The sequence below is a fragment of the Stigmatopora nigra genome, chromosome 3 (assembly GCF_051989575.1).
Source record: "Stigmatopora nigra isolate UIUO_SnigA chromosome 3, RoL_Snig_1.1, whole genome shotgun sequence".
NCBI classification, from domain to species: Eukaryota; Metazoa; Chordata; class Actinopteri; order Syngnathiformes; family Syngnathidae; genus Stigmatopora; species Stigmatopora nigra.
The window spans coordinates 4,788,084-4,810,572 of NC_135510.1; the positions used below are offsets into that span (position 1 = coordinate 4,788,084).

General features: G+C 38.4%; 1 protein-coding gene and 1 long non-coding RNA gene across 6 annotated transcripts in view; one reads left to right on the forward strand and one right to left on the reverse strand.

Moving 5' to 3' along the window:
* unc13c (unc-13 homolog C (C. elegans)) overlaps positions 1-22,489 on the reverse strand; it is an 84,832-nt gene that overhangs the window by 27,084 nt on the left and 35,259 nt on the right. For all 4 annotated transcript variants that reach the window (XM_077714057.1, XM_077714056.1, XM_077714055.1 and 1 more), the window contains exons 10-18: positions 21,295-21,464; positions 19,718-19,833; positions 18,489-18,652; positions 15,600-15,756; positions 15,190-15,258; positions 10,681-10,770; positions 9,584-9,712; positions 5,596-5,729; positions 3,824-3,909 (exon numbers count right to left, since the gene is read on the reverse strand). In XM_077714057.1, coding sequence (XP_077570183.1) covers positions 3,824-3,909; positions 5,596-5,729; positions 9,584-9,712; positions 10,681-10,770; positions 15,190-15,258; positions 15,600-15,756; positions 18,489-18,652; positions 19,718-19,833; positions 21,295-21,464 — 1,115 coding nt within the window. The remainder of the gene's footprint in view (positions 1-3,823; positions 3,910-5,595; positions 5,730-9,583; positions 9,713-10,680; positions 10,771-15,189; positions 15,259-15,599; positions 15,757-18,488; positions 18,653-19,717; positions 19,834-21,294; positions 21,465-22,489) is intronic.
* The window catches only part of LOC144194779 (uncharacterized), a 71,625-nt gene that overhangs the window by 2,811 nt on the left and 46,325 nt on the right, over positions 1-22,489 (forward strand). For both annotated transcript variants that reach the window (XR_013325971.1, XR_013325970.1), the window contains exon 3: positions 13,286-13,385. This is a non-coding gene — a long non-coding RNA (uncharacterized LOC144194779). The remainder of the gene's footprint in view (positions 1-13,285; positions 13,386-22,489) is intronic.

Sequence of the window (22,489 nt, forward strand, 5' to 3'; positions counted from 1 at the left end):
GAAAGGCAGGATTTGCGTTTATGGCCTGCAGGAGTTTGGGGTCGTAAATGATATCCTTTATGTATGCTTTAGTGATGGCGATTAAACATCTATAGTGTTGCAATATTTATACTTAAAGCTTGAAAAAAATATTGTTTCCATCATATTGAGCACTTGGTTCAACATACCTAGCCGACTAATAATGCCCGATTAGGTTGAGCAAGTTCGTATTTCTATCTGTTTTAAGAATTTAGTCACATATTTTATAGCCTTAAACATTAGTCACATCTACTCCATCAACAAAGTGCACATCAGCCTTTCAGGACTTGCGATATGATTTTGGCAGAATTTCAAACTGGTTACTTTATTTGAACACTAGATGAATGTCAATATTACGCCAGCAAAAGCCGTAAAAGAAAAGAAAATGCGTGCTGTGAATATGGAACTGCAAGCTGTAAACGACTAGGCTTTTGGAGATGGAGTCAAAGCAAGATTTTTTTTAAAAGCATAATCCACCTTCTTTCAACTCTTGTAAATCTTGAAATCTCTTGAAAATTCTGGTCCCTCTTCCCTGTAAAGAAAAGGTTCAAGGTTTTGTAGATAATTTTCATTTGAGTTATAAGTACTAAGCGCCTGATATTTTTTCATAGTGAACTTGTTTTGAATATCTCTAACTCATTTTATGAAGATAATAGTATTGTGCACTTGACTAAATGAGTGGATTTTTATGCAGCATCAAGTTTGTAACCCATATTTTATAATTTCTGAATGACCAGAACTTGAATTGATACCTTGCACCTGATATCGTCAAAAAAATGAATTTCTAGCTCAATTTTGCATGTTTTTGATTCCTATTTAGAGTAATATATTATAGTATATTCAATGTACTTAAAGTCAAATATAATTTACTTAAAACTTTGACTTCAAACTACTGAACGGAAGTTCAAATTACAAGATAAACCGTTCCTACCATGTGAAAAAGTCCAGTGTATTTAAGAATTTTAGCAACTTAGTTTTCCATCAAAATTTTAATTCAAATGAAATTAAACTTTTATTATTTCAGTGTAATTTCATCCTGAGAAAATCCTGTCCAAAAATGATTGCTGATTAAATTCAAATTGGGACAATTAAGTGAACAACTGCTTTTTCCCTTCCTATTTGGAAACAGATAATATTATACAGGGCTGCCGCCTTAAGAAAGAAACCCATTATTGTTCAGCATAGGCTATTTCGGGTGACAAAAATGTAAAAAAAAAGTGTGCTACCAAAAATAAGGCTGTGTCAGAAAGTGCTGGTGAATAAATAAGAGAAAAAGCACAAGGAAGTGTGCTCATTCATTATTTCACACACTCCCTTTTGCCTCTTTGTCTTCCCTTCTTCCCACATTCAGATTAACACAGGGATGCTAAAGTTAGCATCTTTTTTTTTAAAGCCGCATAAAAAAGACCTTTATAGCAGGAATCAAAAGATGCATCACAGCCTTGATTAAGTCATGCACATGTGCACACACACACACACACTCCTTTTTGCCATTCTTTCAATCTGACGCAACATTGATGCACGGACAAATATGGCGGCATCCTTCAGGGTGTCTCTCTTAACACTTCTTATGTAATCATGTCCCTCCTTCTGTGTGACTTCTATTTGATGTTTGAGTTCAGCAGCTCATTGCTGCATCACTCTTATTCGTGCTTAAAATGTGTGTATGTTCCGTGTCTGCAATTTTCTGGATGTTCGTTTGGTATGTGGTTGCCATGGCGACCCAGTGTGGTGCATTATGGAAGAAGCTGCAAGTAAATACTTCGGCTGTAAGGACATTGACACTTAATATTTGAATTTGAAGGCTACTTTCGGTGATCTGTCATTTTTAGAGAGGAAAAAAATCTTTTATTTTAGGCTTATGCTGAAGGTAAATGTTTGCAAGAGAAAATCCATTTGCAAGACAAATTTTCTTCAAAGTATGGATTACAAATCAGTCTCGAAACATGTACAAGAGCCTTTAACAAATGTATATTAATCCCATAATACTGCATTACATCTCAAAGGGTTAAAAAAGAAAAGCACCTGTAGTTGCTTATCATTTTCATCAATCACTACACATTTTCATCCTGTTGCATTATACTTTTCATTAGCAATTCTTTATATACTAAATGACTTATTGTGATGTGTTAAGCTTTTTTACCTTTCTTACTGTGAACACTCATTTACAGTAAATAACTCTTTATGGTTTCTAGAGAGATAAAGAGGGCGAAAAGATGACCCCGATAAATGGGGATGTAACCATTTCATTCAGTCAATTAAATATGGTATTAGAGGTGCCAACCTGTCCTTGGTGGAGGAAAATGCTCCTCCTACACATCAGGAGGTATTCTGTCACTATAAAAGCTGACTTTGACGTGAGGAGATCAGGCCGACAAGACAAATGAGGTGCATCTGTGCGGAGCATGTGCTGCTTGGTGCTCCATATTGCACGATTTCTTACCAATAATGTGGAGGGGAAGAAAATTAGAGGACAAATTGACACCACCTTATTAAAGACAACTCCTGCCTAATTCTAATACCACACCTCAAACATTTATTTAATAGTAGCAGTTAAGATCACTGAAAATATTGCAATTCTTGTCTAAAAAATGATCAAATAACTTTTAAGCAACGGTCCTTCATTTGGATACTTTTGTGATTATACTATATTTTCAACATAGACACAAATACAGTTGCTATTGCGTCAAAATCTTCAACTACGAGTATATTACTCAGTTTTTCCTAGTGCCTAAATGCTTTGTGTCACCATGCTGGTGCAATAAAAACTAATTCTAGTGTACACACTCAAACACATTCTCCCAGTCACATAAATCCGTGCACACACATAGGCAACAGTAATATTGATTCACAACTCCCTTTTGCATCCCACCTACAGGTTGATCCTGGCGGCTCTTAGCTAACAGAAACAGCTTGCTCAATCATCTATTGGAAGTATTCTCAGTCTTTAGGGGAATAAGATGCAGCAGAAGGAGCGTTCACTTTGGGAGTAAAAGTCAGAAGCCATGATTAAACCAGAAACCTCAGTCTTGAAGCATTAAAACAGCTCAGTGCTTCCACCTTTATCAAAACACTTGGTTCGCTCCATGATTATTTGGACATAAACACGATTCTCTTGGTTGACCTCAAATCCTCACCACAGATAGACAAAGTACAGAAATTTCAGGAATTTGTGAGCAGCGAATTTATTTCAAACACGTAGATGTCCACAACTCAGAGTTCATCCCAAGTGTGCTATTAGTCTTTGGAATCTGTTGCTGTCAACTTTTAATTTGACATGAGAAAGCTGTCGCTCACACTGAAGCAAGACATCATTTGCCAAAATAACCCCCTTCAGAGGCTAACAAAACATTAGGCTTGAGAAAATCAAGTCTTTTCAACATTTTTAACACTCAGGGATTGCAAAAGAAAATAACTATGGTGGATAACTAAAGCCTTTTTTCTCAAAGTAAAAAGAAATTGAAAAAGCTTCACAACAGCTAATTAGAACAAAAACACACCCCGGAAGTGGGGCATATGTTTGTCATTGACAACAATCAAGAGAAGATTTCATCCGAGTAAATACAGAGAATCCACCACAAAATGTGTGAATCAATAGTGTGTAATGAGTGGGCAGTGAGGATAATAGTACAAGCAGATGATTGTATTGTGTCAGCAGTTAATGAAGTAAGGTCTTGGAAGTGTTGATGTCAGTTTGGTGTCAACAAAAACATTTATTTTCCATTAAAACTAGCCCAGATTTGCAGTCTAGTTGTATAGTCTCTAAACATCATGTCATCGCTTACTGAATTTTGATACTACTCACCTTCCATGGCATACTTCATGTCCAGGGCAAAGAGGTTCCAGGTAATCTCCGCGCTGATCTTGCCTACGCTGAGCTCCTGGGGAAACCTAGTGGAAATGGATTCCTGTCAAACTCATTTCCGCAAATGAAATGCTTTGCTGGGTGGCATAAAGAGGAAGCCGGAATGGTCCGGTGAGACAATACACTTGGTGGGAGTGCATCCTAGTCTTTTAAAAATACAAACTGTGTTTCCATCAGGCCTTGCCACGTTGCTAGTAGAGTTAAAACAGAAACCTATTTTCGCACCAGATACAAATATCTCGACAGCAGGCTCTTCAATCAATACAAAATCCAACGGTAATTCTGAGATACACCAATTGTTGAGCTGTTCACCGGATATCATGATGCTCAGCATCAGTTGCCCAACGATCCATGTTTTCATTTTAAAAATACTAAGCGCTCAAATTACAGACCTCGCACTTGCTTCGGGGCATTATCGGACTGGTCGTACAAGCTAGTAAGAAGTATGATAATGACTGCGGTCACGTACAAATGTTAAAGCAATTTCATCTGACTTCAAATATAAGCATTGCTAATTTGTTTTTACATCGTATCGCTTAGTAACTTGAGTTTTAATTGAACTGTTGTCTTTTTTGTATTGAATCATAACCTTTTCAAATAGATTGAAGTGGCAAGGTAACCAGATTGTGACGATAAAAAATTACGGACTCGGAGCCAAAAAATACCAATCAATTCACTTTACAAAGGTGGTCAAATGGGTCTAAAACTGATAGTGAAGTATAAAACAAAAATAACAATATAGGACAGATTTAACAGAACTTGTTTGCCAACAAATCTGCGTCTATAAATGTTAGAGATTTGACTTTATAAGATAGTGGTTTAATTATCCATATCCTCAGACAATCATGGGCGGAGGATTATAGATGAAGAGCTCCCTGGCTGGGAGAAAAGTCAGTTCTTCTGGAATTCCTGAGCATCCTAACTATTCCTCAGCTGGTAGCATAATCGCTCCACTGTGCAGAATAACCACAAAGCGAAATGAGGAGTCCTATACGTATGTTATATATTCAATGTTTATGCCCTTCTAATATATACCAACACCTAATACTTTTCAGATTTTACCATAAAATAACAGCGCGGGTCATTATGGTCTTTGACCAGCAAAACAAAGATGGAGAAAATACATCTAATTGTCGGAGAGCTATCATTAGACAGTGTAGGAGAGTGGGAAAAGGGACGGAAGCTCAGGGCATAAACAGTTGTAATGAGCATCATAAATCAGCAACATGCAAGAAGAAACAGAACATGAGCTAAAAATATGATTGCATACCAAAGGATGAGAGGGATATCTAATTGGTATAAGTGGGGCAAAAATGACGAAGAAATTACCATTTGTTTTTTGCAACAATAAATGCCATTATTCTTGTGGAGTGTGCAACATATCTTCCGCAATTACAACCTACTATTTCATCAATGGCATTGTTAAGAGCCGTTTAATTAAGTCTTAAATTTGAGGGTAAGAATGACCATATGACTTAATTACCTTGGGTGAGTAGGGAATAAAATTAACCCATTCATTAATTGTTTTTAATCTTGCTAATAAACGTCATGGGGGATCTGGAGGTTATCTGCATCACCAGACTTGTCGCTAAGCAGTCTCAGTGCACATAAACAAGTATAAATTGCGACGTTTCATTTGCCTAAAAACACAATCAATTATGTAGTGTTGACGAAAACAATATGCTAATTGATTGGTGTGTTAATATACATACTGATTAATGACTGGTGTGTAGGCTGTCCGGTCTTCATCGATAACCGACACCATCAGAGTGATGAGTTTGGGCCAAAATTCCAGGTTCTTGATAGATGGTCCTTGCTCCTCACGTGGAATGTCTTGCTTCCGGCTCTACAGAAAAGGAATTTTGGAAATGATCTACTGGATCACTAACCTTTGTATTTAACATAATTTTCCTCCAGGACAATCGAAAGTGAGAAATGGAAGTGTTAGTGATATGTAGTGTAGATATGTAGTTTTCGTCTGCCCTCTATAAAAGTAAATCTGTATCCCCAATGTTTGTATTTGGCGTTCTACGATTGAATTTTTTTTATTGTAATTTGGAACATGAAATATCCAGCTGCAACAGTCTGATAATCAGGGATAAGCAATCGATTCTTGTCTCATTTCATCGAACTTGGTGGCAATTAGGTTAGGTTTTAACTCTCAATGTGTAATTATTGGAGATGTCACATGACCAGTGTAGTATAATCTAACTTGATTGCCTGTGTGGCCGATTAAGTGAGACGAGTATCAATTGCTTCTTCTTGGTTAACCGGATGTTGCAAATGAATTTCAAACTTCAGTGCACAGGTTAAATTCCATTGCACTCACCCTGCCCTATCACATCCCTATCTGACCCGTCTTCCCTTTTCCTATCCTTTTGGGTACCAGGTGCAGCCCCGAGTAATTAGGTGTTTTTTACATTTATTCTATGCATACATTCCTCATTCATTGAAGGATTTCACCAATGCATATTCTATATGCAAATCTCTATTCAAATAACAGATACTATCCCAGGAATGTAATATACACATTTTCTTCATTTGTGTATGCAAATTTCAGCCTATTGTAAATGAATGGTTAAAGCAGTTCGATTTTTTTGCTGAATAATTTAGCGGGAATGATCTAACAACCTTCAGCATATTGACTCTGGTGCAGCACACAGGAGACATTGTGAAGAAGAGAGCTCGGGAACTGGGATTACTGCACGTATTCGTCTACTCTCAACATCCAATCGACACCTGCGATGATTAACTTTGTGTTCTCGGTGTGGCGGCAAAACTATTGCGTTGCACGTTTTGGATCTTTGAAGAGTGAGATCACACTTTTTAATCTAACATGAACAAGGGCGCAGATGATGATGGTGTAAGACTGAGTTCTGGGCTGCCTCATTTTAATCTTGCGGGTTTGGGCTTGTCGGTAATGACATCTTTACGTCATTCTGTTAGAAGCTTCTTTCCAATACTTTTAATTTGCCTTGCCTGCTGTATTTGTTAGAATATGACAATGTTCTGTAACACTTGAAATTGTTACAGAATTTTGTTATTGAATTCCTTTTCCCAAGCGTCTTATATAATTGACATAATTCCTCATTCACGAAGAACATTGATATAAGCGTCTCTCAGAAAGGTAATAAAACGCCCAAGAATTGTTCTAAATTGCACGACGTGTCTCCATTTAAATCATTTCATTCTAATTCAAAATGATTTCTGTACTATCTTGGGAAATTCCAAATGGACTGCTTGGTTTAAACACTTACACAGGCACTAAGCGTAGCAATGGGACTTGGTAGAGATGTGTGACTAAATTCATCTTCAATTTGAAAAATTAATAATGAAGAGAACTTCCCTGCTGGGGGTTTAAGTCAGTCATGGAAAAGCTCTCTGTGCAGGTGCAAAAGCAAAGGACGCGTTTGAAGGTAGGCCCCGTTGGATGTAGCGTGCATCCTGTAAAATCTCCCTTGACTCATTTATATTCATCTCAAGTGGCCGTAAACATATTGTTAGACGTGATTAAGAGTCACACTGCTGATTGTTGCATTTTTATTTATTTTCTTTAATGTGCCAACACACTTTGCGCGAATATAACTTGTATGATGATAATATGGAATAGTGATATAAGTTAGCACCTCTACATTTAGCATTGGGTTAAGGCAATAACAAAAAGATGGATTGCAACGCATGGCTCCCCCAGAGAATAGCAAGTGCTTTATGTTCATCGTTTGGTACTCCTTTGTGGTCCGCCTCAACATTTGCATGCAACTCACTGGTCATTAAAGTCCCTCATCAATTTTTTACAATTCAACTCCAAATTAGAGTTTCAAATTGAGTAATGCTGTCTAATAATGCCGTGGAAATCTGAGTGGCTTTAGGAAGGGGAATGGGTAGATTTGTGCAAAGTAATAAAATACAGCAATAGATAAAACGTGGCTTTTTAGATGTTTCATTTGTTAAGAATGTGTTCTCAAAGAATTTAACAAGCTTTTGTTCTTAAAAAGAATCTTCCGAAACTTCATTTATTAGCACTTCTACTTTGAATGCCATCCTTCAATTTACTTAAAGTTGATTTTAGTTGAGTTATTTGCACTTAACTACATCCCTTGAAAGGTTATACTGGCACTAATAAGCAGTGCTATGGTGACACACTATTGTTGTTTTTACTAAGTTTCGCCCTGGGTGTTTTTTTTTTTTCTTGATTCTTTTTAAATGATTTACAGTCCAAGCTAGCTTAGCTCACGGCAGTTTCTGACAATGTTGGTCGACAAGTTTGTTAAGTGAATTAGCAGCGTAGTCACTTGTTAAAAAGTAATTATGAAATTTCACCAAGCGGAAAAAAATATGTTTTTATTCTTTGGCAAACATGGAAAGTGCAATAGTTCTTTGTGCAAAAGTTCCACAAGCTTCTTCCTTTGCGCATTACCATGACTAAGCTTCCTGGATTTTCTAAAAAACAATCCTATAGTTTACAGAGAGGCTTCTGGAAACCATTACTCTGGTCCCAACCCCCAACTACTTTGCGTCCTAGCCTCTAGCTATCTCATGGCTGGGCGGAAGTGGCATGCTCAGTTGTCTCGTTACACAAGATGCCTCGTTGTGGCAGGGCTAGGGTCCCTGCCTTGTAACAAGACGGGGTTCTCAAATGAGTTGTAACCACGGAGACAAAGATATCTCATGTTGGTGATGTTAGCTCTAGGGCAATGCCTTTGTTTCTTTTTCCTTTTTTTTATGAAGAGGCGGCCTAGATTGAAATGCGTGAAAAATAACTTAATTAACAAAACTGCCCGTCTCAACGGTATGGTAATTCCGGTAAAGCCTGTGGCTATTTAAGTAAAAAGAAATCTTAATCTTTTATTTGGGCCTATCAACAATTATCATCTGTTTTTGGCTGTCATAAAATGCAGAAACGTTGCTTTAGTACGCTTCCTAGTTTGATAAAGGAACAAGAACACAGAATTTCCTACTGCAGCCAAGTCAGCCTGTGTTGCCTCATTTAAGACCTCTAGGTGGTCCCGGCTAGCTTTTAAAAAGGGCCATGAAACAGTGTTATTTTTGTGCATCACTAAGCACTGCCTGTTGCTTTTCTGGCCGCCTCGAGTCTTTGAACACATTTTTTGAAGACCGAAAGTGTCAAATGACGTGATAACAGTGGCATGAAAGGAAAAGTAATATTTTGAAGTAATAACTGTTAGATTTTTGCAAATTATTAACGGGAAAAAGCCAAAGGGACTCATTGTGTTTCAAAAGTTTTGATTTTATTTTGTATGTATTTTAAAGTAAATAAGTGATATTAATGTGGCTTAGGGAATTAAAATATTGGTCTCACAGTTTCAAATTCCAGTAAGATAACATTTTAGGCCAAATGAGTGGTTGCAGAAACATTCCTTGGTACTTTTGAGTTTGTTTTAGGGTTTTAATTGACTTTTGAGGCATTCAGTACTTTTCCCCAATTGTTGTTCAGGTCGAAAATCCTGTGGTGTTCTGATTTAATTGCTTTTACGGGGTAATAAGCAATTTCATTTCAGATAGGTCATTCCACTGACTTTAAATAATGAATAGGTAAGACACTACCAAGGATGAATCATTTCTGCATGTCCACCTGACTACATAACCAATATTCAGTAATTTTATGACAATGTTTTTATTGCATGTGATGCAAAATATTAATATGAATTGAATGTAAATGGCAAATTGCCCATAGTTTACCTGGTCCAGCAGCTGATTGTACAGTTCGTGACAGTTGTCAAAAATGTATTTGTACGTGGAATCCAGACAAGCTTTCACACAGTCCTTCACCACCTGGCTGGCTCTGGGTGGGCTTTGAAGTTCTTGGACCTACACATGAACAAACACACACATGCACCCATTAATGTAAGTAAAGGCTGTCCCTGTCAGCGTTGCTTGTATAGGGGCCAAGTCCTTCCCCAGAGCTAATCGCATCATCCATATCTCTTGGCCAATACGGCAACGTCAATCAAATCACTTCATGGACAATACATGTGAGCGAACACTTGACAAATACCTGCTAAACTTGGACCCTGTTTTATAGGTAGACCATCTACAAAATTGCACTCGGTCTGTGCACTTAAAACAAAATACATTAAAAAAAATAAATTAAATATAAAAAAAAGGAAACCCACTCAGATCAATCAGATAACCGGGCATCACAATGGTTTGTCTTTGTATCATTCATAGGGTAGGGTAAGGAAATGTGGTACCAACTCGAAGGAAGATCATGACTAAGAAAATGCATGATTATATAAACAGCGGGCGCTTGAAACTGAAGATAATTATAAAAAATATCATTAACAGAATGTCGCTATCAATGTAGTATGTGGTTTTGTCACAGCAACCTAGCCCTTTGTTATTATATCAATGTCACTGACTGGTTTCTAACAGCTTCCAATGCAAGAGGGTACTAGAAGTATCAGGTGTTAAAATTTACTCTCCAGTCCCAGTGTTTCACAAAAACACAAACACAGGTGGCATCATATCATGAAATAACCACAGTAGTGAGTCGGCATCCGCTTCATCCACTCATGTAGGAGTCATTGTTGAAGAACTGCCACATGGGAAAATGCAGTCTTTTCCAGGCAATATTCTTTTTCGAATCTTTCCCGCCATAATTGAACACCGTTCTGATGAAATTGCAGTTTTTTTCTGATAAAATCCTGAAAGATTAGTCCAGTCTGTCCCAAACCTTACTGTGCAAAGATTCAGTACATTTTTTACCTTTCGATAATCTGAAGGGATTATTCCAGAAAAGGAATTACTTCACTAGATAGTGTATAAGAAATTGGTACCTTCATTCTGAAGAAGGTTATACTGGTTAGAAGATCAACCGTTGACTTCAAATCTTGGAGGCGTTCTTGGTTTCCAGCAGGGAAATTGTCCTAGAGGACAGAGAGAGAGAGCGTCAGAGCAAAATACTCTTTAAAAAGTCACCACCACCTCACTGTAATTTAGGCCTGAGATATTAAAATGGATTAACGCACCGCAATCATTACAGAATAGGTGCCCCACCATTTACTGGTCTAGGGAGGTCTTCTCTGATGAAAATGTTGATTTTAGCACCATGAAGTCATCAGTCGGTGCCGTGGAGCGTGACAGGGAACATTTTAAATCCCTCACAGAATTCCAACACCCTTACAGTATTAACCACCCACCCAATTCACTCTGCACAAACACGATGATTCATATTTTCTATGCCTCCCTGCTATTTTAAAATGACTGCATGGCCAGTAAATAGTTGGAGAAAACTCTTTAACATGCCCCGCTGGCTTTGCTGCAAAACACAGCAGACATTCAAGCTCAAGCTAATGATTTTCAGTATGCTGAAAAATTTGAACAGGATGATGAATTATGCAAACTCTTTCGTTTGGAAAAAAAACAGATTCGCCAAAACTACTAACTAATAATAGCTAACAACCTCTCACCCAAAAAGATCCAAATTAGATATAATGAGATTTTTTTTCAGTTTTTGGTTAGGTTTTCTATTACCAAACTGTTTTAGATTTAGCTTTCTGTTTCCTTCTTCGATATACCGTCGCTAAAATGTAGCCACCGAGGGTAATGATACGAGGGCAAGGGTGTGAACATCTGCCACAACTGCTAAATTTAAAAAGGGTTGACATTTGACATTGACATTTTACAAGGTTTTATGTAATGCTGACTCAACAGCCCAAAACGTGTATTTTTAACATGCAATTTAGTGTTTGCATTGATGATTTTTGACTAAAAACATCCAACTATTTTGAACACAGCACATCTTTGTCAGTGTTGCCTGATTTGGGGCGAAAGACAGACTACAGAGACAGATAACTAACTATAAGCACTCACGATCCCACCGCCACTGAGTAGGACTCGATCCCATGCTGACTACTGACAAAAGAACCACTGCACAATATATACTCATTCATTCATTTTCTGTGTTGTTAATCCTCACAACCCCTATGGATATTTCTATATATGTGAATACGTATGTGTGACTATACAAGTACAATAGAGTATTATGTAATATATGTATTATATATTATTATGGTGTGCTATTATTTTCTAAAATCCTTAGAATACTGTGAATGACCTTCAATTCTAGGCATGTAAATGAATGCCTTGCCGAGTTCTGCATTGTTGCAGCAATGGTCTTGTTTGCAGCTTCACAGCTTGAAGCCGAAGTGCCATCAGTCACAAGACTCTCTCTCCCTGCTGACACTGATATTCCCCTGACAATAAGTGCACATCCACACAGCCTTCGCACGCAATAAAAGTCATCCGTCTTTAGAAACCCGGACTTGAGACTGAGTAAAGCAGCCTTGAATGTTGGCATCTGTTATAGCTTTTGAAATAACCATGCTGGGACAGCCAACACATGCGCTGTATTTATTAATGCTACAGCAGTTTGATCTAAAAATGCTATGGGCTGTATTATGTGCCCTTTGGCACACCTAAAATAAATGAGAAAACAGGTGATTGAATAAAAATTGGTGTTGTACAGTGCATGATGCTTATTTGTCAGACTTTTGGGGGTCTAGAACTACATTTCAAGTTTTTTCCTAAAAAAATACCCAAAAGTATGTTCCAAAATATGGGATCAAAACCTGCCACCAAAACAAAATTAATCAAGGATGGTAGGATAATAGGGTTATTAAAGCTGGACAAGAGAAAGCGAGCCAATGAATGCAAATTCAGTTCAACTCTTAATTACGACAACCTGAAAAAATCCCAGATCACCTTGATATTGCACAGCCGTCAAATAGACATTTAATTTATGTTGTGTCACATACATGCAAAGGAAATGAAATAACCTGCAGTGAATCCAAGAGTTATCCAACAAGCAAATAACCTAAAATAAATAATAATAATAAAATAAAATGACATTTATACTCTGTCAAGTTTAAGTCCAATTCCCATGGGTGTTTGCTGAACAACCATGACTTCATATCAATCTGCCCAAACAACAGCAAAATCCGGGGGAGCCTCGCCGATCCCACAGGGGACAGCCATTGGATACACAATATGTCGCTGTACATCAGACCTGTTTCAAGACAGTGATTCAAGGCCTCTTGTTTTATAAAGGCAAACTCAATATCCCACTGAATGTCATTAGGGGAGAGGGGAGACATTCACAGGGTGAGCCAGATGGGAATCCTATTCCGTTCCAATTGTGGCACACTGGCTCTGCTCCGAGAGAATGAAAAAAAGAGAATGAATCGTGTGTGTGTGCCTGTGATAGGGACGCAGCAGGGTGGTGCTGGCAGGTGATATTCTGTGATTTCGCAGTGTGTGAATGTTACGGCCAACTCACGTTTTTTTAGACATGCTCACCCAAACAGCATGCCTACTTTCAATCTTCTCATCTTTCCCCATCTAATCCCTTCTCCTCTCATCCCATTTTCCTTCCTCTTGTAGCTCTAGCATCAGCTGCTAACAGGGAAGAAAGTGCTCAACCACCCACCAGGGGGTCAGAGATGGTTCAGTTCGCAATGGAAACCAGGTGGACATATTGGAGGTGAGTTTGTTTGTATACAAGTGTGGTAGTCAGGTGCAAAAACACACACAGACACGTACACATAGAGTAGTAAGAAAAAAAAGAGCAAGAAGGTGAAAGTGCATTATGTACCTGCATGTGGGCGCATGTGTGTGTGATGGGGCTAACAGGATTAGCGCTCATGGGATTGTTTTAGAAGCTTATGTACTAAATGTCAGGAATTCAATCTGCCTGAGTAGAATAGCACAGCACCTTTGGAGGCCTAACGTGCTCTACCAAGTCTAGCTATTGGAGATGAAATTCTATTTGCTCGAATCCGTTTAGTTTAAAATGTTGCTATGTTTTCGTGTCTGGTAAAGTTTGATTCAAATATTTGAATTAATGGAGGTTTCTTTGGCCAATGTGTAACCTGACAAGTTTCTTTGAAATAGGTCTAACTACCTAATGAATATCAATTGGGTACTGTGGAATTGGGTTTTGCAGTACTTTTGTTAGTAGAAGAAAGGTTAGATCATTCTGAAAAAAAGTTCTTTATCACAAGGTTTATTTTTAAAAGGGAAAAAAAGCAAAACACGATAAATGCTCATATTGCCTTCGCTTTGAAAAGGTTATCGTTTCTTCATAAGTCCTTAAATCGGTGAACAGTTGTCGGATTTACATTGTAGGGATTTTTCAGGTTTGGTTTGGTTTTATATGTATTTATTCCAGTTTGTTTTGTTAAGCATTGCGAAGAGTATGGTAAGTGACAATGATCATGCTATCAATTGGACCTGTAGTCTAATCTGCCACACCATCTCAGGTAGTATATCAATTGGAAAATCGATAGGGCACTCACTTTGGCATAGAATGATAACTCCTGAAAAGGTTAAAGAAGATTTGTTGGCCTTTACGACGGCCTGTATTGCTGCCAAGAAACCACCCAGATGAGGCCAAGTCCTAATTGCAATGGCATCACTGTACTGTACATTACTGTAGTTTATTGCACAAATAGATCACATCAACACGTGAGAACACCCTACGAGGTAAATAACACACCTCACTAGAGCTGTCTGGAGGGTATAAAACATGTAAGAGTGGCACTGCGCCTGCCCTCGTCATCAAACACACCGCGTGTCGCAAACAGGTCAAGCGGAAAATCCTCCACATACAGTAGAACATCTGTGCTCAGAAGCAAATGTTGGAAAGTCACCAAACTACTGACCATAAAGAGTGAATCGTTTAAATAAACAGTCCATTGATGTTGGCCTGAGGCCTCTGTGGAACGATGTGTCACTGCCATATTTCTCACTATTCTCCTTTTTAAAAGAGAAACCATATTTTCTCCAGATTATGGAAGGCAGTAGGGGCATTGGTGATTTGTTATTGCACATTGTTGATGGATCAAAACATAAACTACTGGATACTTTTTTTAACCAGAGTTTAAGAATGGACCCAAAGTCTAACTTGCATCTTATCCGGATTTTCAATAAGTTTTCGTTAAAATTGTACTTCATCTGAAAAGCATAGCCTTTTATTTATTTCTTCTATAGGCATGATATGCTGCTATGAGATACGGTATAGTGACTATTTAAACTGACTTTATTAGTATGTGGACGTGGGTTTATACTGTGAAGCACTGTAACCTTGGTCCTGTGTTATTATCCACTTTCACAACGACATTTATCGAACATTTATAGTGGCTCAAGGAATACATTTTCAAAGAAATATAAAATATATTTTTTTAGATATTGTTGTTACATGTAAGCTCATAAAACATCAATATATAAAAAAAAAGATGTGAATTGCTTTCACGGTTGACACAAGGAAACAAAATGCTGAGACTTACACGATACTTGGACAGGTCGATCCTCAGCGAGTTATGCAGCTGATCCAGTAATTTCACAAATTTCTCCCTCTGCCAGGACAAGAAATCAATTACAATTTAGACCCGGCTCAGAGTTGGATCCGAATATTTTTACCACTGCAATTTAAATAGGGTTCAGTCTGTGTATCATCATTTGGTTCATTAGAAATTCTCTCATAATCAATATAGAATTGGGTAGTGATCTAAAAGAATATAAAATGAACAATTCCAGTTATTTAAGTGGCATGGTGAAAAATGCTTCCAAAGATGGGCTGGAAATTGAGAAGATAGACTTTATAAGTTACATAATTACTTACACAAGTACTTTGGGAAAATGGACTAACTACTCAAATTGTTCCACGTTTATGTGAAACAAACATACAAGCCCTTACCCCAAAATTAGAGGCAGCAAATCGGTCCGAAGCAGAGGCGGTGGTCGTCGTGGTAGTGGTCGTGTGGGCGAAGTATGCGTTGATGTTGGCAAGCAGGTTACTCATCACCGCTGGCACGCCCGGACACATGTACTTTGCGGACAGGCAGGAGAAATGCCTACAATGGAAAATGAATGATAATTATCTTTAATTACAGTTTGGGATGTAGATGCAATTAAGCACAATAAACTTGAAGACTATTTTAGACTAATCAAGCTAAACACTTTGGTGGGCACATGCTTACATGAATCTATATACTTATATAATTGCTATGTTAGCGATAGCAATTGCTCCTGAAGAAAGAGTTGATATTTGTAGACAGGAAGGGATGCTGAATGAATAATGCAGAGCTGTGTTGTAAAGCTAAGGTGTGTATGAGTCTTTCCATTAGTGATGGAAGAAATAGAGTTGCTTTGACAGTAAATCAACGTTTCTTATTGTTCGGATGTTTTTCTGTAAGCACGATATATTTTCACATCTGATATCTACTTTTTGTACTGGAGTTTTGGTTTTATTACCAAATAGGCCAGAACAAATAAACGCTACACCTGACTTTTGAATACTCGCCAACAATTTTCTATCCGAGCCTGCTGTCAAAAATAAGCATTACAACTTGATTACATGTGATGAATTCAGTTTAGTTTGTTTTCTTGTTTCCAATGGCAATGCCATTCTGAACATGGACTTCATACTCTCATATAAATAAGCAAATGAATTGCTAAAAACTGGCTGGAGCACAAATTTCCTCCAAAAGTCAGGAGTCTATGCTAATCCAAAAACGTAAACACTTGAGCAGCTGCATCCCAACTTGTGCGGCACGTAAACCTTGCACAGCTTTACATTGCAGGGCATAAAAATGTAAATCTGTAGTCATCTCCAAGTCTAGTTGAATGCTTCAGGGAATATAGCCAAGGTGAGGAACCCTGATGAAGGCAATAAAACCCATGAAAAATAGCTGTTTTGCTTTACGGATGCTTTCACCCAGAAGGAAGTTCTCCTAGTTGAGTATTTATGAATTCATACTGTTTGGTTCGATCCCAGGTCGGCCCTCCTGTGTGGAGTTTGCATGTTCTCCCCGGGCTTGCGTGGGTTTTCTCTGGGTACTGGCTTTCCGCCCACATTCCAAAATCATGCATGAATGGCAGGTTGAACACTCTAAATTGCCCCTAGGTATGAGCGCGAGCATGAATTGTTGTCCGTTATCTCCTTGTGCCCTGCAATCATCTGGCCATCAATTCAGGGTGTCTCCTACCTGTCGCCCATAGTTGTCTGAGATAGGCTCCAGCACCATCCGTTACCCTTGTGAGGATAAGCGGTTCATAAAATGACTGAAGAATGTTATAGGCATATAAATATTAGAATTGTAAGATTGATCACATTGTATCATTCTCGAAAGAGGCTCAACAATCACGTGATAATCTAAAGACTTCATTAATTACTGTTTTTACAACCCAAATTATCCAGAAAGATTTGTGAGGGGGTGAGAAAGTAGAGCGATATAAAATGACTGATGATGGTGTCAATTCAAGTCCTGTGGTTCTCCGATCCCTCAATCTCCGGAGCCAATTATACTCCCTGATAATGCTTCACCCACTTGACTTTTTCCTCCATAGAATGTAACATAGAAGGCAGTGGAGGGAGAGCTATTTGTGTAGAGAAAAGGGCATTCAACAAATAGGTTGGAAAGGTTGAAAGCTTTAAGAATTCATGAGCAGGTACAACAAATTCAACAGGTTCTAAGCTCAAACGCTGTTGCAAGTCATTCACTGCTCTACCTGTGCATATATAAACAAACCAGAAAGAGAGAGAGAGCTTGTGCAACCTGTACAATTGCCTAAAACATTTTGAAGCAGCTTCCAGCAGACAGGATGTGACCAGAATACTTCGTTTTTCAAGTAGCACACCAGCCATTAATCGTAAAGAACCCCATTAATCAGCTAATTGTCCTCATTCATGTATATGGCGCAATACAAGTCATCAATAAAAATGTGTAGGAAGCAGTCAAATGCATACAGGCCCTTAGTTTTCAGGATGCATCACATATATTGTTATTAAAACATTTTCTATACCACAGGAAACACTGTAGCTTAGCGGCCTTGCACACACAATATAAAATAAATCAGTTGTTCTTTGTTAAACTACATTTGACAAGATGTGGAAGAATCAAATGAAATAGTTCTCGCCCATGAGAAATGTGTTCACAGTTATGACTTAATGTGTCTGTACATGATTGGTTTATTTAAAAAAATAGATAAATCTGCACTCTGTCAAAAAGGCAAATCCACAATCTATTTCAAAGTCAGTCATTTGTGTCTGTAAAGAAAATGACTGCATCCCCTCGTGGAGAATGATCTTAAAATTGCTTTTAATCTTCGTTTCAGCATGGAACGAAATCAATATGTATTTTTATATTGACTGAGAGACTAGTGGTTATACGCACATGTCCTGTTTGTTGCTTGCTCATAAGGTCTACGAATTAATTCGACTTTTTTGTATGTGTCCTTTTTTATGTGTTTTACGAACCGCTATGGGTGCATAAAACAGTTGTATCACAAGGCCTGTTCAAGCTTGCGCTAGTACAGTTAAGGGGTATGAATAGGAAAAATGGAAGGGCCATTCTGGGCAGAAGGTTTATTTGTCTACATAAACAATGTGACTGGAGCAGAGTTCAGTTTTTTTCCTGGACACCAGCAAAAACTCAATCAAACTTGGAAACTCGATAGTCCTCTGAGCTCCGATAGTGCTGAGGAGACATTACAGTCTTCCTCGTCTCTTTCCGCCCTACACTCTGTCCGATGAGACAGTAACCGATGTCTGAGGTACAGGACCATAGATCAAGGTGGCACTTACGTCATAGCCTGATAGATGGACTCTACTCCGTATCTCATAGCAAACTCGTCCACTATCTCCTGGGAAACATCGTCGTAGTAGACCTTCCATGCTTCTTCGCCTTTCACCTGGGGGATCTTTACCACGCCATTGTTCCTTCCCTCGGTCAAATAGTGGAACAGGTTCTGTAGGTGGGACAGGAGATAAGGAGGTATGGGTTGTCTGATGGAGAGTAGCCTCATTCAGAGTTATTGAAGATACACGGGTTAGCATTGACACACATAATCTACATCTTGCTGAAAATAGGGGCCTGGAAACATTGGAAATTTATTTTGGAAATACAGGAAATGGAAAGAACACAATGACACCTCATTTAGGTTTGAAATGTTGCCAGGAGAACAGTCTACATTAAGTCAGAGTCTTATTACAGATCAATGGCAGGGAAAATATAGAAAAAAACATTCTTATTTGCAGGAATTCTCGGGTCCCAGAGCAGGATTTCCACTTTAAATGTAACCAACTGTGAGGCAGGCATGGTAACTGCTCCCCCACTGTGCTTTTAACTTGAATGAGATGCATTGATACAGTAACATGTCCCTAAGCAATTATTTATAGAGGTTTCCCAGGACTTTTGTGTTAGTCTTTATTTAGCATTTCTCCTTTCCGTTGCAACAGGACAATACACATTTACGATTGGTGGCCAACAAGTTAGAATTAAGTGAGCTCCTCTTAGGGGAGCTTGACCCAGGTTCAGGCTTTTTAACTTGTCAAAATGAAATAATCTATAGCTAACAATTTCGATTCGTGTGAATGTTAACTAAAATAGTTTACCCTATTCATCTGTAGTGAGGTAAAATGCAATAAAAATGATTTAATACATTAAGCTAAACAGTCTATCCATCTAATTAAAAATGCTATATATATATAGTATTATATTCCATACCAAATACCATATTATAATACATATAAAGTATTTTTAATCGGTCCTACTTACAGTTTTAGGCCATTTTAGAGTATTGATTTCAAAATATGCTTTTTAGCAAATATGCAAATGTACACTGGCTTACAAAAATAAATAATTGATCAAAATGAGACCAATTTTATGCGTTATATGGTGTTTATATTTCTCGAAATTTTTGGCTGAATTGGATCAATATTTAGCTGGCTGCATATGTTGATTCTCACCATATGTACTCTGTAAATGTAATTTCTTCTTTAAAAACAATTGGACGTTAAATACTGCAGGTTACCTCATGTAAACAGGTGTACTGGCCATGAGGGGGCACCACATTTTCCTCCCCCTTCATTTCAACGCTGATCTTAAGTCTAATTGCACCGGATACAGCAGACTTGTCAGTTCTCTTATCTGTAAAAGACAAACGTGCAAAATAAGCCAGTCAGAATCCTTTGGGAAAACAGATCCAAAACTTGACATGTTCCAGAAACCTAACCTATAAATTCATCAGAGTAAATCTCAGAGAAAACAGTAACTGTCCTCTGCTTGGAGACTGTGTCCTTGAATGCATCAAAACAACATGACTTATGGAGAGAGCATTGCTCATAAATCAACCAGACTATGCATCACATTATCTAAAGACATTATATCAATGTCAAGCATCATTGATTGGATGACACCCCATAATGAAAAGCATTAATGCAACAGCACCTCGTGCAAAAAGCACTAAACACTTAACAGCTACATACGTTCATTCAAAGGTTCTTATTTTGTTTCATCCTAAAATTTCACCTAAATCCCAAAGATCCTAAAAAAATTGCAAATACTGTAAATGCTGACATACACAGAAAGCGAATCTAATTCCATCTCTTGGTAGACTTTCACCATCCATGGTATTGTATGCAACAAAAAAAAAAGAGTGACGTTCCACTCCATTCTTCACTCAAGTGTAAAATAATTAAGGGACAAAGCGAAGCCATGAGTCCCTGCGTTGAAGAGGAACTGAAGAGGCTTCAAGAGGAGTGCAGCCGGAGGGCGATTACCCACATTGGCAAAAGGCCTTTTAAACATTCATCATGGGAATTTAAAGAGACTGAACCAAGGCACCGGTCGTGGGGGTCACTATTAGCGCAAATTGCTTCCTTTTAGCTAGAGAGACAAACAATACTCCAGCAGCAGTCGCCACTCCTAATAATCCGCCATTCAAACCATCGTGAGAGCGGAAATAACGGAACATTCGAAACAGAAACCACAGGGATGTAGTGTTCTGTGGTATTTGAACAGCATTGATGGTCTCAACTAAAATACACTTGATCTGACCATGAATTCATCCTGCTATCTTTGGGGGTAATGGTTATTGGACGGGAGTGGATGTAATGGTTACACTGCGGCTAGTCTAATGGGATTTTGGAGGGAAGGCGTAGATGTGGAGATCTATTTTACCATGTGCATAAAATTTATGACAAGATGATAAGGACTGAACGATCTAAAGTTTTACTTTAATTAATGCTTTGTTAAGTCAGAATCATACTTTAACTTTCTTAGCGGTCTATTGCTCATTTTTCTGAAATTATTCAATAATCCTCGCATCAGTCCTGTTGATTTGCCTGAATCAGGCGTATGACAATTAAAAAATATAAATATATCCTCTTTAAACCTCAGTAGCTCAATTAGGATTAAATAGAATAAAGGCTGAAATTTGATATGACAAAATCTTAACATTCAATAAAATAAAATGTCAGGGATTGAAGAGAATTGCTTTTGAAGTAATTCATGAAATGTTTGCAATTGGCTTGTAAATGTATGGTCTGTGTGTCTGCTAGTGTTTGCTGTTTAGGGTAACTTTGGCACAGTTGCCATTCAAATACGTACCGAGATTATACCAAACATCCATTTCTCCGCTGAGAGTACGGACTTCGATAATGGTCTGGCCAAGGAAGTCGTCTGATTCCCGCTTAAAATGCTGCTTGACCCGCGACTTGATGTCGTCATCCTCGTCCCACACGCGCACCTTGATGCGATCTGTGGCGTTGTGACATTCGCTGGGAATTGCACAAGCAAAAGAAACGTCGGTCAGAGCAATCAGCGGCATCGTGTTCTACAGCATCGCGTTTGGCTGACAGCTCATTGGGTCGGGGCGCTTAGCCGAGCGGAATGACTTAATGTCAAACACACAATTGGATATAAGCATGGGCACGCACAGACATGTACGTTCTTTCACCTTTTCTTTTTAAAAGCACAATGATAAAGAAATCTTGTCTGTCATGAGATACATTTCTGCATTGGTGAATGAATAGCATGCATCATTTGTTTGAGTTCTGAATCGTCTGTCACCCCCAAGACGCTATATGACCTTTCCTCTGCATGACTTTCTCCTAGCGCATATGCGGACATCATCAGAGCAGAGCTGCTTGTTACACAAGAATGACTGCATAGAATTCACAAGGAGGATTATCTATTTGTGAAAACATCATTATGTAAAATAAGCATTGCTCCTGTCCAACGGCCGCTTCGCGGTAACGACACCATCAAGCACTTATAGCCAGAGATGGGGTCAGAATGTCCGGCCCTGTGATTAATACCAACAGATTAGGTCATGTACTAATGACGTCTTGGGTTCAAAATCCACAGGAATGTTAGCCGCAGTATTTCTGCGCTAATCCCTTTCTTTGGGAAGCCCTGCATACTTGCAGACTCGCTTGTCTGGGATTTTGCTCTTTGCGAAGCACACAGTAATGTATCACTCTATTAATCTACATCCCTATAGTAATAGCCAAGAGTTTTATTATAGCCACCGCTAGAGCCTCACTACAGGTGCAGAGCCTGTGTGCAGGTGGCAGTGCAGTTGCTATGGTTGTACTTGTTATTTTCGTCATAAAATGTTAATCACTTTCTGGGGTTATTGCATTTTTTTCGATGAAATTAAATATACACATTTTATGTGATGGAGGCATGTCTTGAGTTCACAATTCATTCTGTTCGCATAAATGGTGCTCAGACGTTTGGTCGCCGGTCTTTTGGTCCGTTTTGGTCGCTGGTCTTTTGGTCGCCGGTCAAATGGTGACAG